At 41.7% G+C, this 25,905-nt stretch overlaps 2 protein-coding genes across 2 annotated transcripts; both read left to right on the top strand.

The window, feature by feature from the left end:
• The first annotated feature begins 1,269 nt into the window (after positions 1-1,269).
• Positions 1,270-3,240, top strand: LOC145953572 (uncharacterized). Its single transcript, XM_083067552.1, has 2 exons — positions 1,270-2,991; positions 3,106-3,240. Exons 1-2 carry the CDS (start codon positions 1,270-1,272, stop codon positions 3,238-3,240), a joined length of 1,857 nt encoding a protein of 618 aa, XP_082923678.1.
• A 5,117-nt stretch (positions 3,241-8,357) lies between these two features.
• Positions 8,358-25,902, top strand: DCL1 (dicer-like 1). The gene is made up of 21 exons (XM_083066279.1): positions 8,358-8,626; positions 8,753-9,826; positions 9,992-10,105; positions 12,054-12,264; positions 12,971-13,365; positions 13,439-13,670; positions 13,987-14,159; positions 14,256-14,378; positions 14,463-14,623; positions 15,710-15,943; positions 16,036-16,186; positions 16,266-16,448; positions 16,603-16,764; positions 16,851-16,946; positions 17,052-17,683; positions 18,061-18,161; positions 23,189-23,388; positions 23,463-24,377; positions 24,512-24,676; positions 24,792-25,159; positions 25,249-25,902. The coding sequence occupies exons 2-21, from the start codon at positions 8,777-8,779 to the stop codon at positions 25,424-25,426; spliced, it is 5,844 nt and encodes a 1,947-aa protein (XP_082922405.1). The 5' UTR covers positions 8,358-8,626; positions 8,753-8,776; the 3' UTR covers positions 25,427-25,902.
• Positions 25,903-25,905: the final 3 nt, after the last annotated feature.

Below are 25,905 nucleotides of genomic sequence, written 5' to 3'. Positions count from 1 at the left end.
TCTTTCTTTTTCTTGTATGTGCTCATTCTCCAATTATTGTTCCTATTTGTTGATGATTCCAGTTGATCAATTTGTTTTCTACATCTTATAATATTCTTTTAGAACTATACTCAGCATCTTATCTCATGGGAGAGTGCTTTTTATCATTTTTATAGTAAAAAAATGGTAGGGAAAGTTTGGTCCATAAAAGAGTATTCTAGTTAGTGACGACAAAATATACTTATACTCATAAGTATTTATAGGTAAATTTTGTCACTGATAATAAATAAACAGTCTAAATAAATATTTGTAAGCGAAAGATATCTGTATTTTTTTTTTTATCATTTATAAATGAAATAAGGATGAGGATGGTAATATTTATATTTGCAAATATTTGTTAAATAAAATTACTTAAATATTTATATTTTTTATCTTATATTTTTTATATAATTTTTAATATTTTAAAAAAATTATCATTAATTATAAGTTCAAAAAATTGATACTAATTATTTATATTTAATATTTTAATATAATTAACACCACATACAAGTTTAAAGTTATTTATAATATTTAAAATTTTAAAAAAATCACACACACATATATATATATAAAACAACTTAAACAATTTAAATAATTTTAATTTTTTAAAATTTAAATTTTAATTAGTTATATTTGTACTAACCGTATTTCGCACCCGGACTCCTAGCCCGGATTAGTAATGCAAATAGGTGACCTCAGGCACGCGGTGCATGAGTCAGCCTGGTATTTGAGCAAATCATACCTGATTCCGAGGATCTCGTCCTAGACCAGATCCGCCCTTCAATTATATCATATCATATCATGATATATCTTATCTCAAGCCCAAAAGCCCAAGGCAAACCTCGATCACCTCAAGGTACGTGCATTATATATATGAGACTATTACTCATGCAAACCCTAACTTTGGCATCGGAGTCTCTTTTGCAGGTACCTCCCCCATCTTGGAGCACCAATACACCGGGCAAAGGAGACTCACCGATCTTACTGGACGGACCAGCTCTACAGCAGATTTCCGGTAAGAACATTTGGCGCCCACCGTGGGGCCGATCAAGACAACTCTTATCGGCCACCTGCATGATTTCTACTAGAAGTCATATCAGACGAGCGACAGACGACGCAAGCCACTCAATCAACATGGACAGCGACGCTGCAACCCTAAGGCGGCTGATCGACCAAGTTGAGCAGATGTGACAATAGCACGACGCCGACCTTCAAAACATGCACACCCAGCACGAAAACGACCTTGCAGCGATGCGGACCGCTAATGAAGCAGACCTCGCAGTGTTACGTGCCGAGAATGAGCGCATTCGCGCCCAGCTCCCTCGACACCACTCCGAACAACCTCCGCACGAGAGCGACACTCATGAGGAGGAGGCACATTCAGCCTCCCAATCCCGAGCGACGACCAAGGCACCGACTTCACGGCCCGCCACGCACCGGTCTCATGCATCAACGCATAGATCAGGGCAGGGTACTAGCAGGGCCCCCACCCATGTCTCCGAGGGCCAAGAACCCTTCCGCCGTCATCCTTTTGTGGATGGCATCATGGAGACCCCACTGCCCCGCGGGTGGAAGCCCCTCCACCTCGACCGCTACGACGGCACCATGGACCCCGACGAGCACATCGACTCGTACATAACTCAGGTAAACCTTTACACTAACAGCGACGCTATATTATTTAGGGTTTTTCCGACCTCACTCAAGGGACCCGCACTTCATTGGTACACCCAACTACCAGCCGGATCCATCGACAGCTTTGCCACCTTGATGCGGCGATTCGTGGCACAATACGCCACCAGCCGGCCTCACCACACAACCTCGGCCGCCTTGGCCAACCTCAGGCAGAACGATGATGAATCTCTGCGAGCTTTCATGGAGCGCTTCTCCAACATCTCGGTTCGGATCCGGAATCTAAACCCAGAGGTCGCCCTGCACGCCATGCTCATGGCACTGAAACCCGGATCGTTCGTCGACAGCCTATGCCGCGACGCCCCCCACGACATGGATGAGCTACGTGCCCGCGCCGCCGGCTACATTCAGATGGAAGAGCACTCGGCCTTCCACGACCAAGTTCGCCGGAAGGGCCCCGCAAAACCAGAACAGGGCCACAAAGATAAGGTAAAAGTCAATAATGACAGCCAATTCAAGAAGCCGGCCAGAGCCAACAGAAGCGGGAGGTATGACTTCTACACTCCCCTAAACGCCCTGAGAGTCCACATCCTGGAAGAAGCCAGTAACAATAACCTACTAGCCCTTCCACCACCCGGCCACACCCCCAACAGCGCCGATCAGTCCAAACACTGCCGGTACCACAGGAACTACGGCCACACCACTGACGAGTGCCGCACGCTCCGGGACCGCATCGAAGAGCTCATCCAAGCAGGCCACCTCGGCCACTATATCCAGCGACAGCCAGGTTCCCGAGGTGGCTCTGGAGGCCGGGGACGCGGGAGAGGTCGCGTGTCAGGAGCTCGCACAGATTTACCCACAAGGTCCCAGCAAAATGCTAACGGCGCGATACAGGCCAAAATAAGTCAGGAAACAGCGTCGGCTCCTTTACGGGGAGTAATCAACACGATTGCAGGTGGTTTTGCTGGAGGAAGCGCCAGCAACTCGGCCCGGAAAAGACACTTGCGGAACATCAACTGCGTCCACTCTACCACCTCGACCCCGCACCTAAGTTCGTCGCCGATCTCCTTCTCCGATGAAGATTACGCCGGCGTCAGCCCTAACCAGGATGACCCCATGGTCATCGTTGTGGAGATAGCCAACTGGAAAGTGCAGAAAACACTCATTGACCAGGGAAGCTCGGTTGACGTCCTGTACTGGCCGACTTTCCTCAAACTAGACGTCCCCCACTCTCTCATTCAACCTCACACGGAGCCCCTAGTCGGCTTCGCGGGAGAACGAGTTCACACTCGGGGATACGTAGACTTGCTGACAACTTTCGGAACGCCACCAGATACAAGGCGGGTCATGGTCCGGTACCTCCTCGTGGAAGCCAACACTTCCTACAACATTATCATCGGGAGGCCAACCTTGAACCAACTCGGAGCGGTAGTGTCAACCCCACACCTCACTATGAAGTTCCCGGGCAAGGACGGTCAGGTCATCTCTGTCAAATCTAATCAGAAGATAGCTCGGCAATGCTACGCCGAGTGCCTGAAGATCTCCTCGTCGAGCAAGCAAAACAAGGAGAATCCCCCCACTATAACTCCTTAAGTTTTTTGCTTAATCTTCTTTTACTTTCAGTACGAACAAGCTGTGCACTCTTTTCCCGCCTCAGTCCTCGACTGAGAGGGTTTTTAACGAGGCACGTAAGAACAAATCAATAAAATTATACGTTTTGCTCAATCCATTTCCTCACGAATTGCTTTTGTAACACTCGAAGTTAAACTGGCCTCTTTCATGAAAATTCGGGGTCGAGTACGAACCTCGGGACTCTCAGCATAAGGTCGAATTCGAACCTTAATTACGTTGTTCATTTTAAAGCGAGGTCGAACACGAACCTCGAACATGAAAATCCGGGGTCGAGTACGAACCTCGGGACTCTCAGCATAAGGTCGAATTCGAACCTTAATTACGTTGTTCATTTTAAAGTGAGGTCGAACACGAACCTCGAACATGAAAATCCGGGGTCGAGTACGAACCTCGGGACTCTCAGCATAAGGTCGAATTCGAACCTTAATTATGTTGTTCATTTTAAAGCAAGGTCGAACACGAACCTCGAACATGAAAATCCGGGGTCGAGTACGAACCTCGGGACTCTCAGCATAAGGTCGAATTCGAACCTTAATTATGTTGTTCATTTTATTCGAACCTTAATTACGTTGTTCATTTTAAAGCGAGGTCGAACACGAACCTCGAACATGAAAATCTGGGGTCGAGTACGAACCTCGGGACTCTCAGCATAAGGTCGAATTCGAACCTTAATTATGTTGTTCATTTTATTCGAACCTTAATTATGTTGTTCATTTTAAAGCGAGGTCGAACACGAACCTCGAACATGAAAATCCGGGGTCGAGTACGAACCTCGGGACTCTCAGCATAAGGTCGAATTTGAACCTTAATTACGTTGTTCATTTTAAAGCGGGGTCGAACACGAACCTCGAACATGAAAATCCGGGGTCGAATACGAACCTCGACACTCTCAGCACAAGGTCGAGTTCGAACCTTAATTATGTTGTTCATCCTAAAAGCAGGGTCGAATTCAAACCAGACATATAGCTTAATTATGTGTTCAGCCCAAGAACACACCATAGGCACCAGACATATAGCTTAAAAATGCGCAAGTGTCGAAAAATCAGATACGGTCGCAAGGAAAAACAGAAAACAAAGGGGCATATATACGTACATATAAGACAAGTCCTCAAGATACAATTCACAAAAACAAAAACAACTACGCTATTACAAAGGCAACCTAGGCGGAGGCATTCTCACTAGAGCTGTCATTGACATCGTCCTCCTGAACCAGCCTCCCAAAGCAAACCACCTTCTCCACATGCATGGAGGAGAAGTCAAACCCGGGAGCAAGGAGCCGTGCCTGACGAACAGCCTTCTGAAAACCCCTCTTGTGCTCGGCCACAACGAAGCGTTCGACCTCCGCGAGCCCCTCTTCCACGGCCGCCTTCCTCGCCGCCAACTCTACAAGCTCCGCCCTCAAGGAAGCAAAACGTCTTCTCAGCCACCAAGAACGACCTCACTGCGGAGGTGCTCCTCGGCCGCCGCCGCCAATTCCCCCTTTAGAGAAGAGACGGCGTCCTCCAGAGCCCGCACTTGACCATGAGAGGACGTCACCTCATCCTCCAAGGACCGGACGCGGCCTCGGGAGAAGGCAGCGAGCTGCTGCAGCTCCCCCACCTGAGTAGCATAAGCCTCATTAGACCGCAAAGCGATCTCCAGAGACTTTTGCACCCTGGCAAGATTGCCACGCACAGACCGGAGCTCAGCGTCCTGCCGCTTAGCCTCGCCGATGGAGGCACTGAGAACTTTATTCTCCTCCCTCAGGATCTTGTTCGCCTCCTTCCAAGGATGAAGTCGGCCCCTCAACTTGGCCAAATCCTCTTGCTGCTTAGCCAGGTCCTCCCGCTGCTTCCACTTAGGCTTCCAATGGCCCATTATGCCCATAACCCTCTACAGCATGACCTGGGCAGCATCAAAACTATCTTCAGGGTCGACCTCGTCTATCAATCCTTGGTCGTTGGAGCCCAATGAACCCTGAGGAAAGAACTTCTCAGCGGTCACCCCCGCACTCCACAAGTTCATGTCGGCGGAAGCACTCACGTGATCCAGCCGCACCTTGTCCAAACCCTTCCCGAAGCGATGCGCCAGATAATGGGTCCAGGAAGGCCCCTGCGACGAACCCGCCGGCGGCGCCGAAGCTGCAGCAGAGACCGGCGTCCCCTGCTCGGCATCCTGAACGTCAACGGTAGGGACCCCCGACCCCACCTGCAAAGACCAACCCCATGTCAAGAACAAATAAGATGACATACGAGGAACCACAAAAACAAATAGAACAAACACTACTCACCTTGGCAGCATGAACAACATGCTCGGCGGCCGGAACCCCCTCCTCGGCAGCTTGGGCGGCCAGCCCAACAGCCTGCGTCGCCACCTCGGCGGCATTTCCTGCCTGCAAAAAACGTTCCCAGGTCAAAAGACCAAAGATTGTAACAAGAGACGATCGAAAAAACACGATACTCACCACCTCGGCAACTCGAACAACTTGCTCAGCAGCCCGAGTCACATCCTCAACAACCACTGAGAAAACCTCTTTGGACGGCGGACTCTCGGTAAGGTCCACCGTATCGGCATCAGCGGCCCTGGAGGTCACCTCCTCGGCACTACGAGGGGCAGAGGTCCCCCCGACCTCCTTCTCTCCCCTTTTTCTTTTGCGATGTGTCCTCAGGGGGGCGGCATCCTCCTCTGGGAGCTCGGGAACCTCGAGCTCAGCCACATTGTAACGGTGCTTAAGCTCACGTCACAAGTTCTTCCCCATAATGCCTGCAGATAAGAAACAGAAGCACATCAGTAAAAGGCAACTACACAAGCCCGACAATCTATTGAAGCGTGCAATACTCACTCTCTAGGCCCCTCTCCTTATAAGGCGAATTTGCAAGCGACAGAACGAGCTTGCAATCCAGCGGACGAGGGAGCGCGGCAAGATTCTTAATGGTGGCCGCCTCCGCGGCCGTCACCTTCTAATCTCCCAAACCGTGAAACCTAGACGGTTTGGGACGCCAATAGAACGGAAACCTCGGCAAACCGCCGAAGTAAAACACCTCATCTTCCAAAGGGTCAACACCCACGAGGGCGACCCCCAAAAATTCTTGCTTGAAATTTTTATACGATTGGGAATAGGGAGTAAACAAACCCCCATCCTACTCCCGCTCAGGGAAAAAATGCCATAAGGCGGAACGCCCATCTTCAACTGATAAAAATGAAGAAAGACGCGAAGAGACACCTCTATACCTAGAACTGTACACAGAACCTGAAAAGCCCTCAAAAAACCCCAACTATTGGGATGCAACTGGCAAGGAGCCGCGTTGATGAAATTCAAAAAATCGCACTCAAACTGAGTGAGGGGAAGACAGACACCCAAATCCCTAAAAAAGCATTGATATACATAGAAATGGGGGGGATCAGTAGACCTCCCCATGTACACGCCCTCATCTGCCTGACAGGGCTCAAGCCGAATCATGTGGGAGATGGAGGAATCGCAAACCCTATGCGCTCTCCGAAACGCATTCACTTCGAGGAAAGAGCAAAAAATGCTCTGAGCCTCAGCCACCTCGCGTTTGACCCAGTCGTAACCAGGAACGCCTGGTTCCGGGCCCCTAGGCGGCGGCGGGTCTTTCTTCTCAACAGTGACCCTTCCGGCGGCCACGCGCCTTGCCACGCGCCTTGCCCCTGGCAGACGCAGAGGATCCGACACCACTTCCACCGGCCATGAAAAGAGAGAAGAAGCAAATAAAAAGGAAGTACCTGATACTCCTCCTTAGAAAACAACCCTAACAAAGAAGGAGTTACCGGAAACGGCGACGAAAGCGCAAAGGCAAGAAAGCAAGAAAAGCTCTCGTACTCGAGAAGTCAGAAGAAAGACAAAGAGTAAAAACGAAGAGGCGCGAGCGGAAGAAAAGGAAAAACTCTCCCCCAAAATTCAAAACCGACGCGACACGTGTCGGTTGAAAAGCACAACTGACAACACATTTATTGCAAAACCATCATTACACAACCGTCACTTCCCTTAACGCGTCGCTCGAACGCCCTCGGGAAATGAACAGTCGTGACACATGGCAAACCTTCGGACAACGTATAGCGAAAAGCCGCTCCCCTCCAATGAGCCCGGTCTTAACTCCTCGACCTACGGCTTTCGGAGCTCGGGGGGCTAGTGTACTAACCGTATTTCGCACCCGGGCTCCTAGCCCGGGTTAGTAATGCAAATAGGTGACCTCGGGCACGCGGTGCATGACGTCAGCCCGGTATTTGAGCAAATCATACCTGATTCCGAGGATCTCGTCCCAGACCAGATCCGCCCTTCAATTATATCATATCATATCATGATATATCTTATCTCAAGCCCAAAAGCCCAAGGCAAACCTCGATCACCTCAAGGTACGTGCATTATATATATGAGACTATTACTCATGCAAACCCTAACTTTGGCATCAGAGTCTCTTTTGCAGGTACTTCCCCCATCTTGGAGTACCAATACACCGGGCAAAGGAAACTCACCGATCTTACTGGACGGCCCAGCTCTACAGCAGATTTCCAGTAAGAACAATATTATTTACTTATTTATTGCTGATAAATATAAAAATAATTTACTTTTTATTTTTATTCAAACACTCTTGTGGGCGAATTAAAAAATACCATTTGAATGAAATATAGAAAATGAAGCAACAAAATAAAATAAAGAGTGTTTAATTATTTTCTTTTACAATGACGATAATGATTAATTTTGAACTTAAAACTTCATTTAAATTATAGAAATTCTATCACCACGGCTATATTAGAGTGATTATTTAAATAACAAAAAAATTGTAAAATTATAAAAAGATATTTAAATTCTAAAATAACTATAATGTCACTAACAAATTATGTTATTCACAAGTATATATATATATATATATATATATATATATATTGTTTTTGTTATTGTCAATGATTATATTACATTTTTTGATTCATTAAATAAAAAGATTAGATTAAAGGTGTATTCGAATCGGGTGGACGATACCCGACCCATAAATATGATACTACCTAGTAACGGCGGTGAAAGAAATAGTAGTATCTTCGAACCTTAATTAATACTATAATTAAGTAATTAATCTATTGACTTAAATGGGACATGTGTGCCAGTGGAGTGTATGTTTTCTCCGAGTCTGGGATTTTGCTCTGTTTCTTCTGTCTCTGTGGCTGTGGTTTGATTTCTCTGCAAAAAGCAGCAGCAGCGGAAGAAGAAGAAGAAGCAAAATTCAGAAGCGGCTAATTGTGTCGAATCCAAAATCATAAAGAAAGAAAAGAAAAAAAAGAAAAAGAAAAAAAGAGAGGAGCGGAATAAGCGTTGATACACCGCGGAATCACACTACAGGACTTGTGGTTTTAGGTGCACACACCTCTCTCTTCTTTACCACTGTTCATTCATTCTTCTCTTCCACTGAAAAATCAATACCCTCTTTCATTCTCTCCTTCAAGATTCCTATTGCTACTAATAAAGACCTTTTCTTTTTAGCATAATCAAATTGCATAAAAGGATATGGAGGATGGAGGTAGGGTTCCGGCGGGGGATGACCCCTCTTACTGGCTCGATGCTTGTGAGGACATATCGTGTGATTTCATTGATTTTGATGTCTCATCCATCGTGTCCGACCAGCCTGACAACGCTTCCAATCAGGACTTTTTCGGTGGCATTGATAAAATTTTGGACAGCATCAAGAACGGTTCTGGTCTTCCTCTTCATGCTGAATCCAATTCCAACTCTGCTGGAGGACAAGTGTCGTTGCCTAATGATGCCTCCAATGCCACTTTGGAGGGTGGGGAGAATCATGCTCCTGCTCCTGCTCCTGCTCCTGCTCCTGATGCTTCTGTTGCTGCTCAGAGTAACGGCTCTTGCAAGATGACCAATGGGAATGAAGGGGGTGCTTTGGTTAATCATTCTCGGGAAAGAGGGACTCTCACTCTCAATGGAGGCCATGATGTTGATGGTGAAGAGAGGTGTGGCAAAAGGGCTCGGCTTGGTGGCTACAAGAATGAGAGACCTTACTATGGTAGAGGGAATAATTATCAAGGGAAGGAGAGGGAGAGGTGTTTTAACAACAGGAAGAGGCCTAGGGATAGGGATGAGATTGATAGGAGGGATAAGGATGGTGTTAGGAAAAGAGAACATTATGGTAATTGTGGCAAGAGGGATGTTAGAGATAGGGATTGGAGGGATAGAGAAACTAGGGGTTATTGGGAGAGGGATAAGTCAGGTTCCAATGATATGATCTTTCGCCTGGGCGCCTGGGAACCTGATCGTATTCGAGAAGACAAAATGGTGAGTGAGGCAAAACAGGAAAACAATGGAAAGGTTGATAAGAAATCTGAGGAGGCTAAGGAGAGGGTTCCTGAGGAAAAAGCTAGACAGTATCAGTTGGATGTTCTTGATCAGGCAAAGAAGAAAAATACTATAGCTTTTCTTGAAACTGGAGCAGGGAAAACCTTAATTGCTGTTCTTCTCATTAGAAGCATACAGGAGAGTTTGCAGAAGCTAAATAAGAAAATGCTTGCAGTTTTTTTAGTTCCAAAAGTTCCACTTGTTTACCAGGTAATATGGTTTTTCACAATTTCTTTATTTTTAAAGGCTTTTGCTTGGAGACAACATGAGATTTGAGTAATCAAATGCAAATGGTGTCCATTCACTGTTTGGAAGTTGTAATTCGTTGTTTAATTACCGTAAGCTGTAGTAATTCTAGTTCTTTGTCTAATACAGCAAGCTGAAGTAATTCGTGAGCGGACTGGTTATCAAGTGGGCCACTATTGCGGAGAAATGGGGCAGGATTTTTGGGATGCTCGAAGGTGGCAGCGTGAATTTGACACCAAACATGTATGTTTTGATATTTCTATTGAAGATATGCTGGCCTGTAGTTGCTGTCATTTTGTTCTTCTGTTTTTTTGGTTTGTGTTTTAGTCTACTGATGTGGTATTATTTTTTTGGTTATTCTGTACAGTATAGCATTTGATTTCTGAATTCAGATTCTGTTAAGTTTTCTTCTTCATGTTTGTCCATATTCTCGTCACATCTAGAGTTGGCTACTGGTTAAGTACAACTTTTGTTTATTCTATTATTGAAAATAAGTTGTTCGTTTATGGTCAATGCACGTGTTCATCATATTGAAGGAAACTCTTGCTTGGATATCAGAATTGTAGCTGATGCAGCCTTTGTAGCAAATGGGTCATAGCTAGTTGTATAGATTTTTGGTACCTAGCATGCAATAATAAAATTGTATACATTTGTGCAGCTATAGAATTAAGAAGTTTGAATTTATGGTCTTAATTTTGTTCATCTGAAGTCATCATTAGTCATTCTCTGGCCACTGAAGCCATTTATTCTGGTGAGACCACCATCTGAAGTGCCTCATTTTAAGTGATCATTCCTGACTCATCACCAAACAATTCCCCATGGAGTGCCGTCATATGTTAATACATCTGGTCGGCATGTGAAAGCCACATGTCACTTTGTTACGGCCAGATATCAATCATGCCACCTCCATTATACTTGTTAGCCTCTCCTTTGTCTGTTTCACGTCTTGTATTCTCATTTTTATTTGATCTGAATAGTGAGTTCAAAATCTACTCGCTGTCCTGTTGTATATCTTTTGGTTCAGCTCTAAGTTTCAGTCTTTTTGTCTTCATGGTATCTGCAACAGGGTCTGATAAAGGCCCCCTTCTCTTTTATATTCTCAGGGAATCCTTCAATAAACTCTGAAAATCTTTATTGTAAAAACTACATGACATCCAGGTGTTATCTCTATGGTTTTGTTCATAATTTGGCAGCTCTTCAAATGCATGATCACAACTTAATCCCTAATTTGAACAAAACTCCGTATATAGCATCCAACAAGATGATTTTGACCAATTGTGATCCTCCCCAAAAGGTGCTTAAAAGTTAGATCAAATCATTAATGTACTTGGTTTTTGGCCTTCATGGCTTGCATAAGGACTTTGAAAATGTTGGAAATCAAATTATGACCAACGCAAATATTCCTGCTGTGGTAGAGTCAATTGATTGTTAATTCTGAGTCCCATTAATGAAGAATCACCCAAATGTGCTCTCAAGTTGATTCTGCTGCCTTTCTTACAAAATCTGATCATGGATGAAAAGGATGGGGATGTGGCGATGGTCTTGGTAATTGGTCACAATGCTTTTATGGTTCATTTTATCTTGGGAAATTGAGATAGTTAAGTTGCCATTTTGTGAAATATACTTTGTGATTATTATCCCTTGTGTGTATATATCATTTAACTGTGTTTTCAGCACTCTAGAATATTCACTCAAAATCAGTTTTCTCTTATTTTTATCTTCAACTGAATTGCATTATCTATGATCTATGTGAATACTCTGATGCCAACATGTGGGTTTCGTCCCTTCAATGTCTCCAAGATGCAGCTTATCTTAAAACCCAGGAATTTTTAATTAGTGTCTAGCTTTTTGAAGCTCTTGCTGTTTCTGTGTGTGTGTGTGTGTGTGTGTATGTATATGTGTGTGTGTGTATATATATATAAATATTAAAAAGCAGTGCATGACAAATTGCCAGTAAATCATAAATCATATATAAAAGACATCGTTTTGTTACTTTAAAGTAGTTTTATTGCTCTTTGTTTCTGCAATTTTTATTCTCATTATTGCATACAAGTTGTAGGCAAATTGTTTTTCTGTAAGATTCATAAGTTCCCTTTCCCCCTCGCCTGCCCTATTCATATTGCTAGTGTTCTTCCTAGGCCAGGTATGTGTTTATACTAATTACTCAATTGGTTATTTATTCTTGCTGTAGGTTTTAGTCATGACCGCTCAAATTCTTTTGAACATTTTGAGGCATAGCATAATAAAAATGGAAGCAATCAATCTATTGATTCTGGATGAGTGCCACCATGCTGTGAAGAAACACCCATATTCATTGGTGATGTCTGAGTTCTACCATACAACACCCAAAGAGAAGAGGCCATCTGTATTTGGAATGACTGCTTCTCCTGTTAACTTGAAGGGTAGTTATTCAAGTTCTCAACTGAACTTGGGATCCTGTGCTTTGTTACTAATTTTTTCAAGCTACAATTTGTGTTGAAATTATGGGATTTTAGGTGTAAGTGGAAGAAAGAGAGAGAAAAGATAATGAAGCACTAATTTGATATTTCACCGAGATATATTGCAATGCATCCATGTGTTTGATGTGTTCATAAAAGCTACAATATAAGGGTTTGTTTGGGTAAATTTATCCAAAAATACTATTGGAGAAGAAAATAGGAAGAAAATATGAAATTAGCCTCTCCATAAGTTAATTTGTAGAAATTTTCTCATATTAACTTCACCAATAACTCATTTTTAACTTACATATAAGTTAACTTCAACTTATGAAGAAGCTTATTTTATTTTTCCTTTGTATTTTCTTCTTCTATAAATGCTTTTGGAGAAGTTCATCCAAACAAGCCCTAATCTTATGTATACTAATCATATTCCTAACTAATTAAAGAAACAAAACATGATATGGTAAGGAATTTGGTAACTAATTGTAAGAGATAATGAGGAGATAGGGAAACTAAACTTAGAAGATAATCTAAAATATGATAAGATATTTTCCTATATTCTAACAATATGCTTTAGGTTTGAAACTGATGGTCAATTTTCTATTTATATGCGACATTTTCATTGCATTCTTTTTCAAGTCAACATTGCTTATGCTTATGGTATATTCAGGTGTCTCCAGCCAAGTAGACTGTGCAATAAAAATTCGTAATCTTGAAAGTAAACTAGATTCTATAGTTTGCACAATTAAAGATCGTAAGGAGCTGGAGAAACATGTGCCAATGCCCTCTGAAGTTGTGGTGGAGTATGATAAAGCTGCCAGTTTATGTTATTTGCATGAGCAGATAAAGCAGATGGAGGTAGAGGTTGAAGAAGCTGCAAAATCTAGTTCAAGAAGAAGCAAATGGCAGTTTATGGGAGCTAGAGATGCTGGAGCTAAGGAAGAGCTGCGCCAAGTATATGGCGTTTCTGAAAGAACAGAAAGCGATGGAGCTGCAAACCTAATTCAGAAGTTGAGAGCTGTTAATTATGCACTTGGTGAACTGGGACAATGGTGTGCATATAAGGTGCATACTATTTCTTTGGGAATGAGGAATCTTGAGTTTCATGGACTTCTTTATAAATTCTTTCTTTTTACAGGTTGCACAATCCTTTTTAGCAGCTTTGCAAAATGACGAAAGGGCAAACTACCAACTTGATGTCAAGTTTCAGGAATCTTATCTAAGTAAAGTTGTCTCTCTTCTGAAATGCCAACTGTCAGAGGGTGCAGTTTCTGACAAAAATGCTGGCACGGATGACTCAGAGAATGGTGCAGCTCAAAGTGTGTCTGAACATGAAGAGATGGAAGAAGGAGAGCTTCCAGACAGTCACGGTGAGCCTGATTGTTGAATTGAAACTTAGTAATGGCTGCTGATTAGTTCATAGTTTAAATTTGTAAACTATCCTTATAAGCTGTAATGCTGTATTATTATTATTATTATTATTATTATTTTAATTTGGTAACTTAGTGAATATAAGAAATTGGACTAAGAATTTTAACAAAATATTTTACATGTGAGAGAGCATTCATAATTCACCATATATCTAATTAATGCTTTGTAAAGATATTTAAATTTAAATATTAAATACCCATGACAGATGTGGAATGTAGTTTGATCTTTCATTTAAGCTGACTCATTTTTGTTTAGTTGTCTCTGGCGGAGAGCATGTGGATGTCATTATAGGAGCAGCTGTGGCTGATGGCAAGGTGACCCCGAAGGTGCAGGCACTAATCAAAATACTTCTCAAGTATCAGCATACAGAAGATTTCCGTGCAATCATCTTTGTTGAGCGTGTTGTGTCTGCATTAGTTCTGCCCAAGGTGGTTATATAGACATATTACTTTAATAGTTCCTTTTGGTTGATTCAGTTGCATAAATCAAGATCCTATTGGCCCATTGTGTGTCAATATTGGCAGGTCTTTGCAGAGCTTCCATCTCTTAGTTTTGTGAAGTGTGCAAGCTTGATTGGTCACAATAACAGTCAGGAAATGCGGACCTACCAAATGCAGGATACAATTGCCAAGTTTCGTGATGGGCGGGTAAGATTTGTACCTTGCTAATGTACTCATTTGTAGGTGTAATCCTGTCTATTCTCACAATCTCACTAATGCACTCATTTGTAGGTCACATTGTTAGTTGCCACTAGTGTTGCTGAAGAAGGACTTGATATCCGGCAATGCAATGTTGTTATTCGCTTTGACCTTGCAAAGACTGTTCTGGCATACATTCAATCTAGGGGCCGTGCTAGAAAGCCGGGATCTGATTACATCTTGATGGTTGAGAGGTACATGGATTTGACCATGTTACCTGTGTTGTTTCTTATTTCTGGTGTTGTTCAGCTGTTCAAGTATATTTTTCTAGAGATTTAGCAATTCTAAGAGATTTGGAGTGAATTTATTATGTTTGTCCTCTGGATTTTCTCCTCCCTTGCATGACTTGTTATTTTACTGATGGTTTGAGTGATGAAGGGTTTACTTTCCCGTTCAACACTGCAACTAAAAAAGATGTTTATTCTTTCTTTGGTGCTTTTTAAAATTATTATTTTTCCTCCTCCAACCATTGATTTTGAATAAACCCTCATTTTAGTCCGTGAAATTGTAAAGCATTGATGTCTTAAGTCCCTCACTTTACAAAATATTCACTTTAGTCCTGGACTTTGCAGAATGACAGTTACTTTGGTCATTTTTTGTGCAAAACAACGAAAATGAAGTATAGAATGAACTAAAATTAACGACTTTTTGCAAAATCAAGGATTTAAGTTAGGATTCTATAGAACTAGAGACTAAAGTGTGAAGCTTTTAGAATTTCATGGATTAGAATGAGGGTTTACTCATTGATTTTCTTATTTTTCTTGGTTGTTTTTTAATTTTGTTCTTTGGTTAAGACAGATACTTTGTCCTCCTTTCTCCTTTTGTGGTTCATTCTGTGTCAAATAATTCTTCTTTTATAAATAAATATTATTATTGATATTCTTAAGGTCATTATTTTTTTGACATTGGAGATCAAAATGCTGTGTGGTGAAGAAGGTACGCTAAAGTTGAGTTAAATTGGGTAGGATTTTGAACATGGGTTCAAGTAGTCTCCTGAGAAACTTGGTGCCACATGAGCCAAGGCTCTTGGGCTAAATTGGTTTTGTTATACTGCCTATAAAATGTGAACTTGTTTTTTGATTTAGTCAGTGTGATTTAATTTTTCCTTCTCAGATAAGCATACTGAAAAACCTGTGATTTTTTCTTGGATCTGATATTAACCAGTATCATGTTCCTAATTTTCCCTATTGTACATGGTGTTTTATATTTTTGTGAATGCTGGATAACTGAACTCTTTCCACCTTCTCTGTCCCCATCCTTGTGATCTGTCCTGTAAATAGGGGGAATTTGTCTCATGAAGCATTCCTAAGGAATGCCAGGAACAGTGAGGAGACTTTGCGCAAAGAAGCAATAGAGAGAACAGACCTTAGTCATCTGAAGGACAGTTCTAGATTGATTTCTGTTGACACCCGGCCTGGAACAGTGTACCAGGTGAAGTCAACTGGTGCAGTTGTGAGCTTAAATTCTGCTGTAGGTCTTATCCACTTCTACTGCTCTCAGCTACCAAGTGACAGGTATTGCATTTATGCTTGAGTTTGGTGATTTGCTATTCCAGCCTTTTTTAAGCCTCAAATTATGATTTGGATGTCTTCTATCCTTTGTTCAGATATTCAATTCTTCGACCAGAGTTTATTATGGAGAAGCATGAAAAATCAGGAGGTCCTACAGAGTATTCTTGCAAGCTTCAGCTGCCGTGTAATGCACCATTTGAAAATCTTGAGGGTCCTATATGCAGTTCTATGCGTTTGGCACAACAGGCATGCCATCATTTATTATGAAATTGATTGATTCTACTCATCTTTATGAAGAACTGATGGTTAATTTGGTGTTTTGCAGGCTGTTTGTCTGGCTGCTTGCAAGAAACTGCATGAGATGGGAGCATTCACTGACATGCTATTGCCTGATAAAGGAAGTGGGGGAGAAAGAGAAAAGGATGAACAAATTGATGAAGGAGATCCACTTCCAGGGACTGCCAGACATAGGGAGTTCTATCCTGAAGGTGTGGCTGACATACTGAAGGTTGGTTCTTTCTGCAAGTTATCTGCTCTAAGCCATCTTTATTAATCTTTAGTGACAGGAAGGGTTTTGTTCTTACCTTTCTGTTTTTGGCATGAGAATTCTGAAGTTGGTTTGCCTTGCCCTCATTAGTGCTTAATGCTATCTGGACTTTCAGGGAGAATGGATCCTCTCTGGAAAAGATGCTTGCAACAACTCCAAATTGCTTCATCTTTACATGTATGCTGTGAAGTGCGAAAATATAGGCCATTCAAAGGATCCGTTCTTGACTCAAGTTTCAAATTTTGCAGTACTTTTTGGCAATGAGCTGGATGCAGAGGTAATCCTATTTTTTCTACTGCTTCTAGTTCATTTTTTGGTATTATTAACTCATTCACTTCCTCTCTAATTGTATCCATTTTATAGGTGTTATCGATGTCAATGGATCTATTTATCGCTCGAACCGTGACTACAAAGGCATCTCTTGTCTTAAGAGGGCCAATAAATATCACTGAGAGTCAGGTCGACAGATTAACCATTGTCCATACCAGTTTTAAATGTTCATATATTTTTTAAAAATTAGCTTCTGATATCTCTGGGTAAAACCTATTTTTTAATGACATGCAGCTGGCATCCCTGAAAAGCTTTCATGTAAGATTAATGAGCATTGTCTTGGATGTGGATGTTGAACCATCTACCACTCCTTGGGATCCTGCAAAAGCATATTTGTTTGTCCCAATGGTTAGCGATAAGTCTGTAGATCCTATGAACCAAATTGACTGGCATCTGGTTGAGACAATAATTGGAGCTGATGCATGGAAGAATCCCCTCCAGAAAGCTCGACCAGATGTTTACCTTGGTACTAATGAGAGAACATTAGGTGGAGACAGAAGGGAATATGGATTTGGGAAATTGCGTCATGGCATGGCTTTTGGACAAAAATCGCATCCTACCTATGGAATCAGAGGAGCTGTGGCCCAGTTTGATGTGGTGAAAGCTTCAGGATTGGTTCCGCACAGAGATGCCGAGCAAACACAAAAGCACATCAATATGACTACCAATGGAAAATTGATGATGGCAGATACCTGTACTAATGCAGAGGATCTGGTAGGGAAAATTGTAACTGCTGCTCATTCAGGGAAGAGGTTTTATGTTGATTCAATACGCTATGACATGTCAGCAGAAAACTCTTTCCCTAGGAAAGAAGGTTATCTTGGTCCTCTGGAGTACAGTTCATATGCTGATTACTACAAGCAAAAGTATGATAAACGTTCTTTTTAAGAATATAATTGTCTACTAGTGTTTTCCTCTTTGTTTGAAAGGATTTTCCTCCCCATCCAGCCAAACCTCCTATCTCATTTTCTCTACTCTGTTTCTATATGTCCTGAAAATTCTTACCAATAACTTGTTAGCCGCATTGCACCTCTAATGTTGTGCAGGAAGAGCAAGGTGCTAATCTTAATCTGTGAAGGAATCTTCTGTTGTCACCTCTAAATTGCAAGGGCTTTATCAACAATGTTTCATGGAAAGTGACAATAACTTCTTGTTCCTTCCAGATTAGAGAAGCTTTTTGTCTCTTCTTTGCACAACAGAGGGTGCACATGGCTACTTGTACTTTTTTATTGCTTTGCTGTAGGTATGGGGTTGATTTGATTTACAAGCAGCAACCTCTCATAAGAGGCCGTGGTGTATCATACTGCAAGAATCTTCTGTCCCCTCGATTTGAGCACAGTGAAGGTTTGTTCTCATGTGTTAGTGTATATGGGTTACAACAAAAGGGAATATTTGTTTGTTTGTGCTTTTTGCTTTTTGCATTCTGTGATATCTTTAGGATATCTTCAGAATCTTTTTAGTGGACAGCTGTCCTGCCACCTCTCTAATTTTTCTCTCTCTGCTGGTTGCTTTTACAACCGTTTTCTCTCTTTTCTCTCACTGTTGTTTTTAGAAAAGGTTCCCTATATATTCAGCTCTCCTTGTATTCCTTCGTAAGTATCAACGATAATAAAACTTCACTATTACATTTTACCTCTCTTGATTTTATCTAACATGGTATCAAGAGCCTTCTGATCCTGTACCCGGATCTTAATTTTTCTTCCTCATCTCTTCTATGGCAACTTCAAATAATTCCTCTCCCTTTTCACAATTTTTCTCCAACTCCATAGCTGAAAAACTTGATGATTCAAATTATCTTCACTGGAGGCAGCAGATCGAACCAGTCATCAAATCCCACAAACTTCAACGGTTTGTGGTTAATCCGCAAATTCCACCCCGGTATCTGACAGATGCTGATCGTGATTCTGATATTGTTAATCCAGCATATGAAACCTGGGAGGTCCAGGATCAAATGCTTCTCACATGGCTGCAATCGACGCTCTCGAAGTCTATCCTTTCCCGTGTCATTGGCTCCGTTCACTCTTATCAAGTGTGGGACAAGGTTCACGAGTATTTTCATACTCAAACTAAAGCTCGTGCTCGACAGCTCCGCACTGACCTGCGTTCCACCACTCTTGATGGTCAGTCTATGCGTGATTTTCTGACTCAAATTAAAACTATTGCTGATGAACTTGCTGGAGTTGGGAGTCCTGTGTCTCTTGAAGAATATGTTGATGCTGTTCTTGAAGGTCTGCCTCAGGAGTATGCACCTGTGGTCTCTGTTATTGAAAGCAAGTTTGTCACTCCTCCTATTGCTGAAGTGGAAGCTCTTCTTCTTGCTCATGAGTCAAGAGCTAACCGGTTTCGTAAGCAATCCTTTTCTCCTTCAATTAATTACACTCAGGGTTATTCTCGTGGCAGTGTTAGTGGTGGTCACAGTGGGCGTCGTGGTGGTCGAGGTTCGGGCAGAGGCCGTGGTGGTCGTTTTGCTAATTTCCAGTGCCAGATTTGCTTCAAGTATGGCCATACTGCCAATGTTTGTTTCTATAGAGCTGATGTTAATTATCAACCTGCAGAATCCCTTGTTCTGTATGATCCTACCACACTGCAGCCTGTGCAGGTCACTTCTTCTTCAAATCTTAAAGGCTCCAACACTTGGGTGAATCCTAATCCGAAACAGCCCAGCCAGGAGGCTCGTGTTAATGTCACACCAAGTGCTATGGTTGCTAATACTTCTCAACCAGGTGCTAACTCTTCATGGATTCCTGATTCTGGTGCTTCATTTCATGTTACTGGTGAGCCTCAGAACATTCATCAACTTGAGCATTTTGATGGTCCAGACCAAATTTTCATAGGAAATGGTCAAGGTTTGCAAATCAATGGTTCTGGTACTTCCATTTTTATTTCTCCTATCAACTCTCAATTTAAGTTTCACCTGAATAATCTTCTCCATGTTCCTCTTATCACCAAAAATCTGTTGAGTGTCAGTAAGTTTGCTAAAGACAATTGTGTTTTCTTTGAGTTTCATGCTAATCATTGTCTTGTCAAATCTCAGGACACCAATGAGGTTCTTCTTCAAGGTGTTGTTGGTGCTGATGGGCTTTATTCTTTTCCTCATCTAAAGCTCCAAGGTCCCTCGGCATTGGTCTCTTCTTCAGCTCAAATACCCTCTCAGTCTGCTGTTTCACCTTCTGCAGTCTTAGATAGTTTCAATTTCAATAAAAATTCTGATGTATCTAGTTCTTCCACTATGTGGCATACTAGACTTGGTCATCCTAATTCTCATGTTCTTAAGCTTGTTCTTACACAATGTAACCTTCTCTCATCAAATACACATGTTACTGAATTTTGTTCATCTTGTTGTGTTGGAAAATCTCGTAGACTTCCTTCTTCTGCATCTCAAACTATATATTCTGCCCCCTTGGATGTAATTTTCACTGATTTATGGGGACCATCTCACATTACATCTTTTTCTGGTTATCTTTACTATGTTGCCTTTATTGATGCTTTCTCTAAATACACCTGGATATATCCCTTAAAATCAAAGGCTGAAACTCTATCTGTTTTTCAACAATTTAAGGCTATGGCTGAATTACAATTCAACACCAAAATTAAAAGTGTTCAATCTGATTGGGGAGGGGAATACCGAGCTTTTACTTCCTTTCTTGCCACAAATGGAATCCAACATAGAGTGATTTGTCCCCACACACATCATCAAAATGGTGTGGTTGAAAGGAAACATAGACATATTGTTGAAATTGGTCTCACCCTTCTTCATCATGCCTCCTTACCTCTAAAATTTTGGGATTTTGCTTTTACCACTGCTGTTTATCTTATCAATAGATTGCCTTCTGCTGCATTAAACTTTAATGTTCCTTTCACTACTTTATTCAACAAATCACCAGATTACAAATTCTTAAGAACCTTTGGTTGTGCTTGTTTTCCTTTCTTAAGACCATATGCCAGTCATAAACTTAATTTCAGATCCCAGGAGTGTGTTTTTCTGGGATACTCAAACTCTCACAAAGGGTATAAATGTCTCTCTTCTTCTGGCCGAATTTACATTTCAAAGGATGTCATCTTTAATGAACATAGGTTTCCTTACACAGATTTGTTTCAGCCAAGCCTTACACAAAATGTCTCTCCATGTCAATATTTCAATCTCAATCCAGATTTGTCTCCTCCTTGCACCACTTCAACTGTTCTCTCCCAGCAGCCTCCTTTGCCTTCTCAAATTGGTGATTCAAGTGTATCAATCATTCCTTCCGTGTCTTCTTCCCAAAATGTATCTCCTTCATCTCCTGAGTCTTCCTCACAAAATGTCTCTTCTCCTACCTCTTCCACTGCCCCTGCCAGTATACCAAGAACCATTAATAACCATCCTATGCAAACTAGGTCTAAATCTGGCTTTCATAATCCTCGGATACATCCATCCCTGTTCTTAGCTCATAGTGAACCTAAAACTGTTAAGCAAGCTCTTGCTGATCCTAACTGGTTCTCTGCTATGCAACAAGAGTACAATGCCTTAATGCTCAATCATACTTGGGATTTAGTTTCTCTGCCATCTGATCGCAAAGCAGTTGGATGTAAATGGGTTTTCAGAGTCAAGGAAAATGCTGATGGCTCTATAGATAAGCTCAAAGCTCGGCTAGTTGCAAAGGGTTTTCATCAAGTGCATGGTTTTGATTTTCATGAGACTTTCTCCCCTGTTATTAAACCTATAACTATTCGCATTATTCTTACTCTTGCTCTCACCAATAATTGGAATCTATTTCAGCTTGATGTAAATAATGCTTTTCTGAATGGCACTTTGGAAGAAACTATTTACATGGTGCAGCCTCCTGGATTTGAAGCTGGGGATAAGAGTCTGGTTTGCAAGCTAAACAAGGCCCTCTATGGCTTGAAACAAGCTCCTCGTCAATGGTTTAACAAATTAAAATTGACTCTAACTCGGTTTGGCTTTCAAGCTAGCAAATGTGATCCATCTCTGTTTCAGTACCAACATCAAACTCATACCATTTTTATTCTAGTTTATGTGGACGACATCATTATCACTGGCAGCTCTTCTTTGCTCATTCAACAAATCACCAACCAACTTGACTCAATTTTCTCTTTAAAGCAATTGGGAAGCTTGGATTACTTTCTAGGTATTGAGGTTAAACACTTGCCTGACAAGTCTCTGGTTCTGACTCAAAGCAAGTACATTCGAGACCTTCTTTTTAAAACTAATTTGGCTGAAGCTCATGGTGCTCCTTCTCCTATGTTCTCTAACTGCAAATTGTCCAGGTCTGGGAATGACTTCTTTCATGATCCCACTTTTTTTCGATCTGTTGTTGGTGCCTTACAGTATGCTACACTTACAAGACCTGAAATCAGTTTTGCTGTTAACAAAGTTTGTCAATTTATGGCTACTCCTCTTGACTCTCACTGGGTGGCTGTCAAACGTATCCTCAAGTATTTAAAAGGCACACTCTCTTATGGTCTTCATATTCAACCTGCTGCTGTAAACGGCCCCATCTCTCTCACTGCCTTTTGTGATGCTGATTGGGCCTCTGATATTGATGACAGGAGGTCCACTTCTGGTTCTGCTATCTTTTTTGGACCCAATTTGATATCTTGGTGGTCCAGGAAACAGCGTGTTATTGCTCGGTCCAGCACAGAAGCTGAATATCGCAGTATAGCCCAAGCCTCTGCTGAATTAACTTGGATTCAAGCCCTTTTGCAGGAACTTAAGGTTCCCTTTTCTACACCTACTTTACTCTGTGACAATCAAAGCGCGGTGGCCATTGCTCACAATCCTGTTTTCCACAGCAAAACAAAGCACATGGAGATTGATGTGTTCTTTGTTCGTGACAAAGTCCTATCCAAGCAACTTCTAGTTTATCACATACCAGCTCTTGATCAATGGGCTGATCTTCTTACTAAGCCTTTGTCTGCTGCTCGGTTTGAAGTTCTTAGGAACAAACTCAAAGTGCAAAGTTTTTGTGTCAAAACTTCACCTTGAGTTTGAGGGGGGCTGTTAGTGTATATGGGTTACAACAAAAGGGAATATTTGTTTGTTTGTGCTTTTTGCTTTTTGCATTCTGTGATATCTTTAGGATATCTTCAGAATCTTTTTAGTGGACAGCTGTCCTGCCACCTCTCTAATTTTTCTCTCTCTGCTGGTTGCTTTTACAACCGTTTTCTCTCTTTTCTCTCACTGTTGTTTTTAGAAAAGGTTCCCTATATATTCAGCTCTCCTTGTATTCCTTCGTAAGTATCAACGATAATAAAACTTCACTATTACATTTTACCTCTCTTGATTTTATCTAACATCATGATTCCTATCCTAGAATTATTGTACTCTGCAAATTTGTAGATACTAGTTTAATGGGATATGTCATTCATTGTAGCACATGAAGGTGAATCTGAAGAGACACATGACAAAACTTATTATGTTTTCCTTCCTCCTGAGCTATGCCTAGTACACCCACTGCCTGGATCACTTGTCCGTGGTGCCCAGAGGTTACCTTCAATAATGAGGAGGATTGAAAGTATGCTACTTGCAGTTCAGCTTAAGAATATGATAAATTTTCCTGTCCAGTCTTTAAAGGTATCTTCTCTGCTCCAGGTATTTAGGTTTTAGTTATAGTTTCTTCTGTTAACCCATGCCTTCTATGAGAACAGATATTGGAAGCCTTGACTGCCGCCTCTTGCCAGGAGACATTCTGTTATGAAAGGGCAGAGCTTCTTGGAGATGCTTACCTGAAATGGGTTGTTAGTCGATTTCTTTTCCTAAAATACCCACAGAAACATGAAGGTCAACTTACTAGGATGAGACAACAAATGGTCAGTAACATGGTATTATATCAGTATGCATTAAGTAAAGGGCTTCAATCATATATTCAAGCAGATCGCTTTGCCCCATCCAGATGGGCAGCTCCTGGGGTTCTGCCTGTCTTTGATGAGGATACCAAGGATGGGGACTCATCTTTGTTTGACCAAGAGCGATCCATTTCTAAGACTGAAAAGATGGATTGTCACACGGATGGATATGAGGATGAGATGGAAGATGGTGAGCTTGAGAGTGATTCAAGTTCTTACAGAGTTCTGTCCAGTAAGACACTTGCAGATGTTGTGGAAGCGCTGATTGGGGTATATTATGTAGAAGGCGGTAGGAATGCTGCTAACCACCTTATGAAATGGATTGGCATTCAAATAGAGTTTGATCCCGATGAGATGGAGTGTTCAAGAAAGCCCTTTAATGTTCCAGACAGCATACTTAGGAGTGTTGATTTTGATGCTTTAGAAGGTGCTTTGAATATTAAGTTTAAAGACAGGGGGCTGCTGGTAGAATCCATAACTCATGCCTCCAGACCATCTTCAGGAGTATCCTGTTATCAGCGATTAGAGTTTGTTGGTGATGCCGTCTTGGATCATCTTATTACCAGGCATTTGTTTTTCACTTACACAAATCTGCCACCTGGACGTCTGACTGACCTTCGGGCTGCTGCTGTAAACAATGAAAATTTTGCGCGTGTTGCAGTTAAACACAACCTTCATGTGCATCTCCGGCATGGGTCCAGTGCCCTAGAAAAACAGGTCTTATTTCCTTCCGATGACTTTTTGCTATTACTCAAAGATGAATCATATGACCTATCCTAATATTCCTTTTTTTTAAGCAAGTTGGTGATTTTTTGGGGTCCTCCTAATATTGTGCTTTCGGTTATCTACAGATTAAAGAATTTGTGAAGGAAGTTCAAGATGAATTGTCAAAGCCAGGTTTTAACTCCTTTGGTCTGGGAGACTGCAAAGCTCCTAAGGTCCTTGGTGACATTGTTGAATCTATTGCCGGTGCCATTTTCCTTGACAGTGGGAGGGATACTACTGTTGTTTGGAAGGTTAGTGCCTAGCTTTTAAGCATATAGTACATTCCCTCCCATATATTCTTTTGCAAAATTAAGGGAAAAGGAGAGGAAATGATGGAGAATATTCTTGGTCTTGCAATTTTCCCAGGTTTTTCAGCCTCTTTTGCATCCTATGGTTACCCCAGAGACTCTGCCAATGCATCCTGTGCGTGAGCTGCAAGAGCGATGTCAGCAGCAAGCTGAAGGATTAGAGTATAAAGCAAGTCGTATAGGCAATTTGGCCACTGTTGAAGTATTCATTGATGGGGTGCAAGTAGGGGCTGCTCAAAATCCACAGAAAAAAATGGCACAGAAATTAGCTGCAAGAAATGCTCTTGCTGCATTGAAAGAGAAGGAGGTTGGAAAAACTCAGGAGAAGAATGATGAAAACGGGAAAAAGAATGGAAACCAGACGTTTACTAGACAAACATTAAATGATATCTGTTTACGAAGAAATTGGCCAATGCCATTCTACAGGTATGAAATTACGAAGTTGCCTATATAGTATCAAAAATGGATGATCACAAGAGCTAAATGGCTTTACTTTTTTATTCTGAAACTTGTAGGTGTGTGAATGAGGGTGGTCCAGCACATGCAAAGAGGTTTACATTTGCTGTGCGTGTCAATACCACTGATAGAGGATGGACGGATGAATGTATTGGGGAGCCAATGCCAAGCGTCAAGAAGGCCAAAGACTCAGCTGCTGTTCTTCTCTTAGAACTACTAAACAAATTATACTCGTGATAGATGGAGTGATTTGGTTCACATTCTATCATGCCAAAATATTTAAACCATCCTGTGCATCAGGTATTGAACCCAGCATTATCTACTGGTTCTAACTTCAAACCATGTCTCAATCCATGGTTGAATAAGTAAGAAACTAGAGATGTTACGATTAAAAAAATATGTATACATTTATTTGTGATTCCGATACGAACATAGAGATACAACTTGCACTTCACTTTTTTCATCCTTTTTTCTACTGGCATACGAACCCGAGCCCTTAATGTTTACGGGCATTCGTCATGGCCAGTATTTTGTGACACAAGATAGTGGCACATAAGTTGCGGACCAGAATTTCAGAGGCCTGAAAGCCAGAATTAGGTGTTTTGTTGACACTGCTATTGTGAGGTTAGGTTATACTATTTTGTAGGTATGTATGTATTCTGGAAACAGCTCTTTCAAATTATTGAATTACAATACGATCTCATTATTCATAATCG

This window comes from Cajanus cajan, chromosome 11 (genome assembly GCF_000230855.2).
Source record: "Cajanus cajan strain Asha chromosome 11, NIPB_CcT2T_4, whole genome shotgun sequence".
In the NCBI taxonomy this organism is placed as follows: domain Eukaryota; kingdom Viridiplantae; phylum Streptophyta; class Magnoliopsida; order Fabales; family Fabaceae; genus Cajanus; species Cajanus cajan.
Note: the sequence above shows the minus strand (reverse complement) of the source record. Positions and strands in the feature narration are given on the sequence as shown.

What these genes read in the sequence shown, in the direction of transcription:
- LOC145953572 (XM_083067552.1), top strand. Translation starts at nt 1,270, where the DNA reads ATGCGGACCGCTAATGAAGCAGACCTCGCAGTGTTACGTGCCGAGAAT. An exon ending in CGCCACCAGATACAAGGCGG is followed by an intron (nt 2,992 to 3,105) that starts GTCATGGTCCGG and finishes CTCACTATGAAG; the next exon opens with TTCCCGGGCAAGGACGGTCA.
- DCL1 (XM_083066279.1), top strand. Translation starts at nt 8,777, where the DNA reads ATGGAGGATGGAGGTAGGGTTCCGGCGGGGGATGACCCCTCTTACTGG. An exon ending in CCAAGTTTCGTGATGGGCGG is followed by an intron (nt 14,379 to 14,462) that starts GTAAGATTTGTA and finishes ACTCATTTGTAG; the next exon opens with GTCACATTGTTAGTTGCCAC. An exon ending in TCGATTTGAGCACAGTGAAG is followed by an intron (nt 18,162 to 23,188) that starts GTTTGTTCTCAT and finishes CATTCATTGTAG; the next exon opens with CACATGAAGGTGAATCTGAA.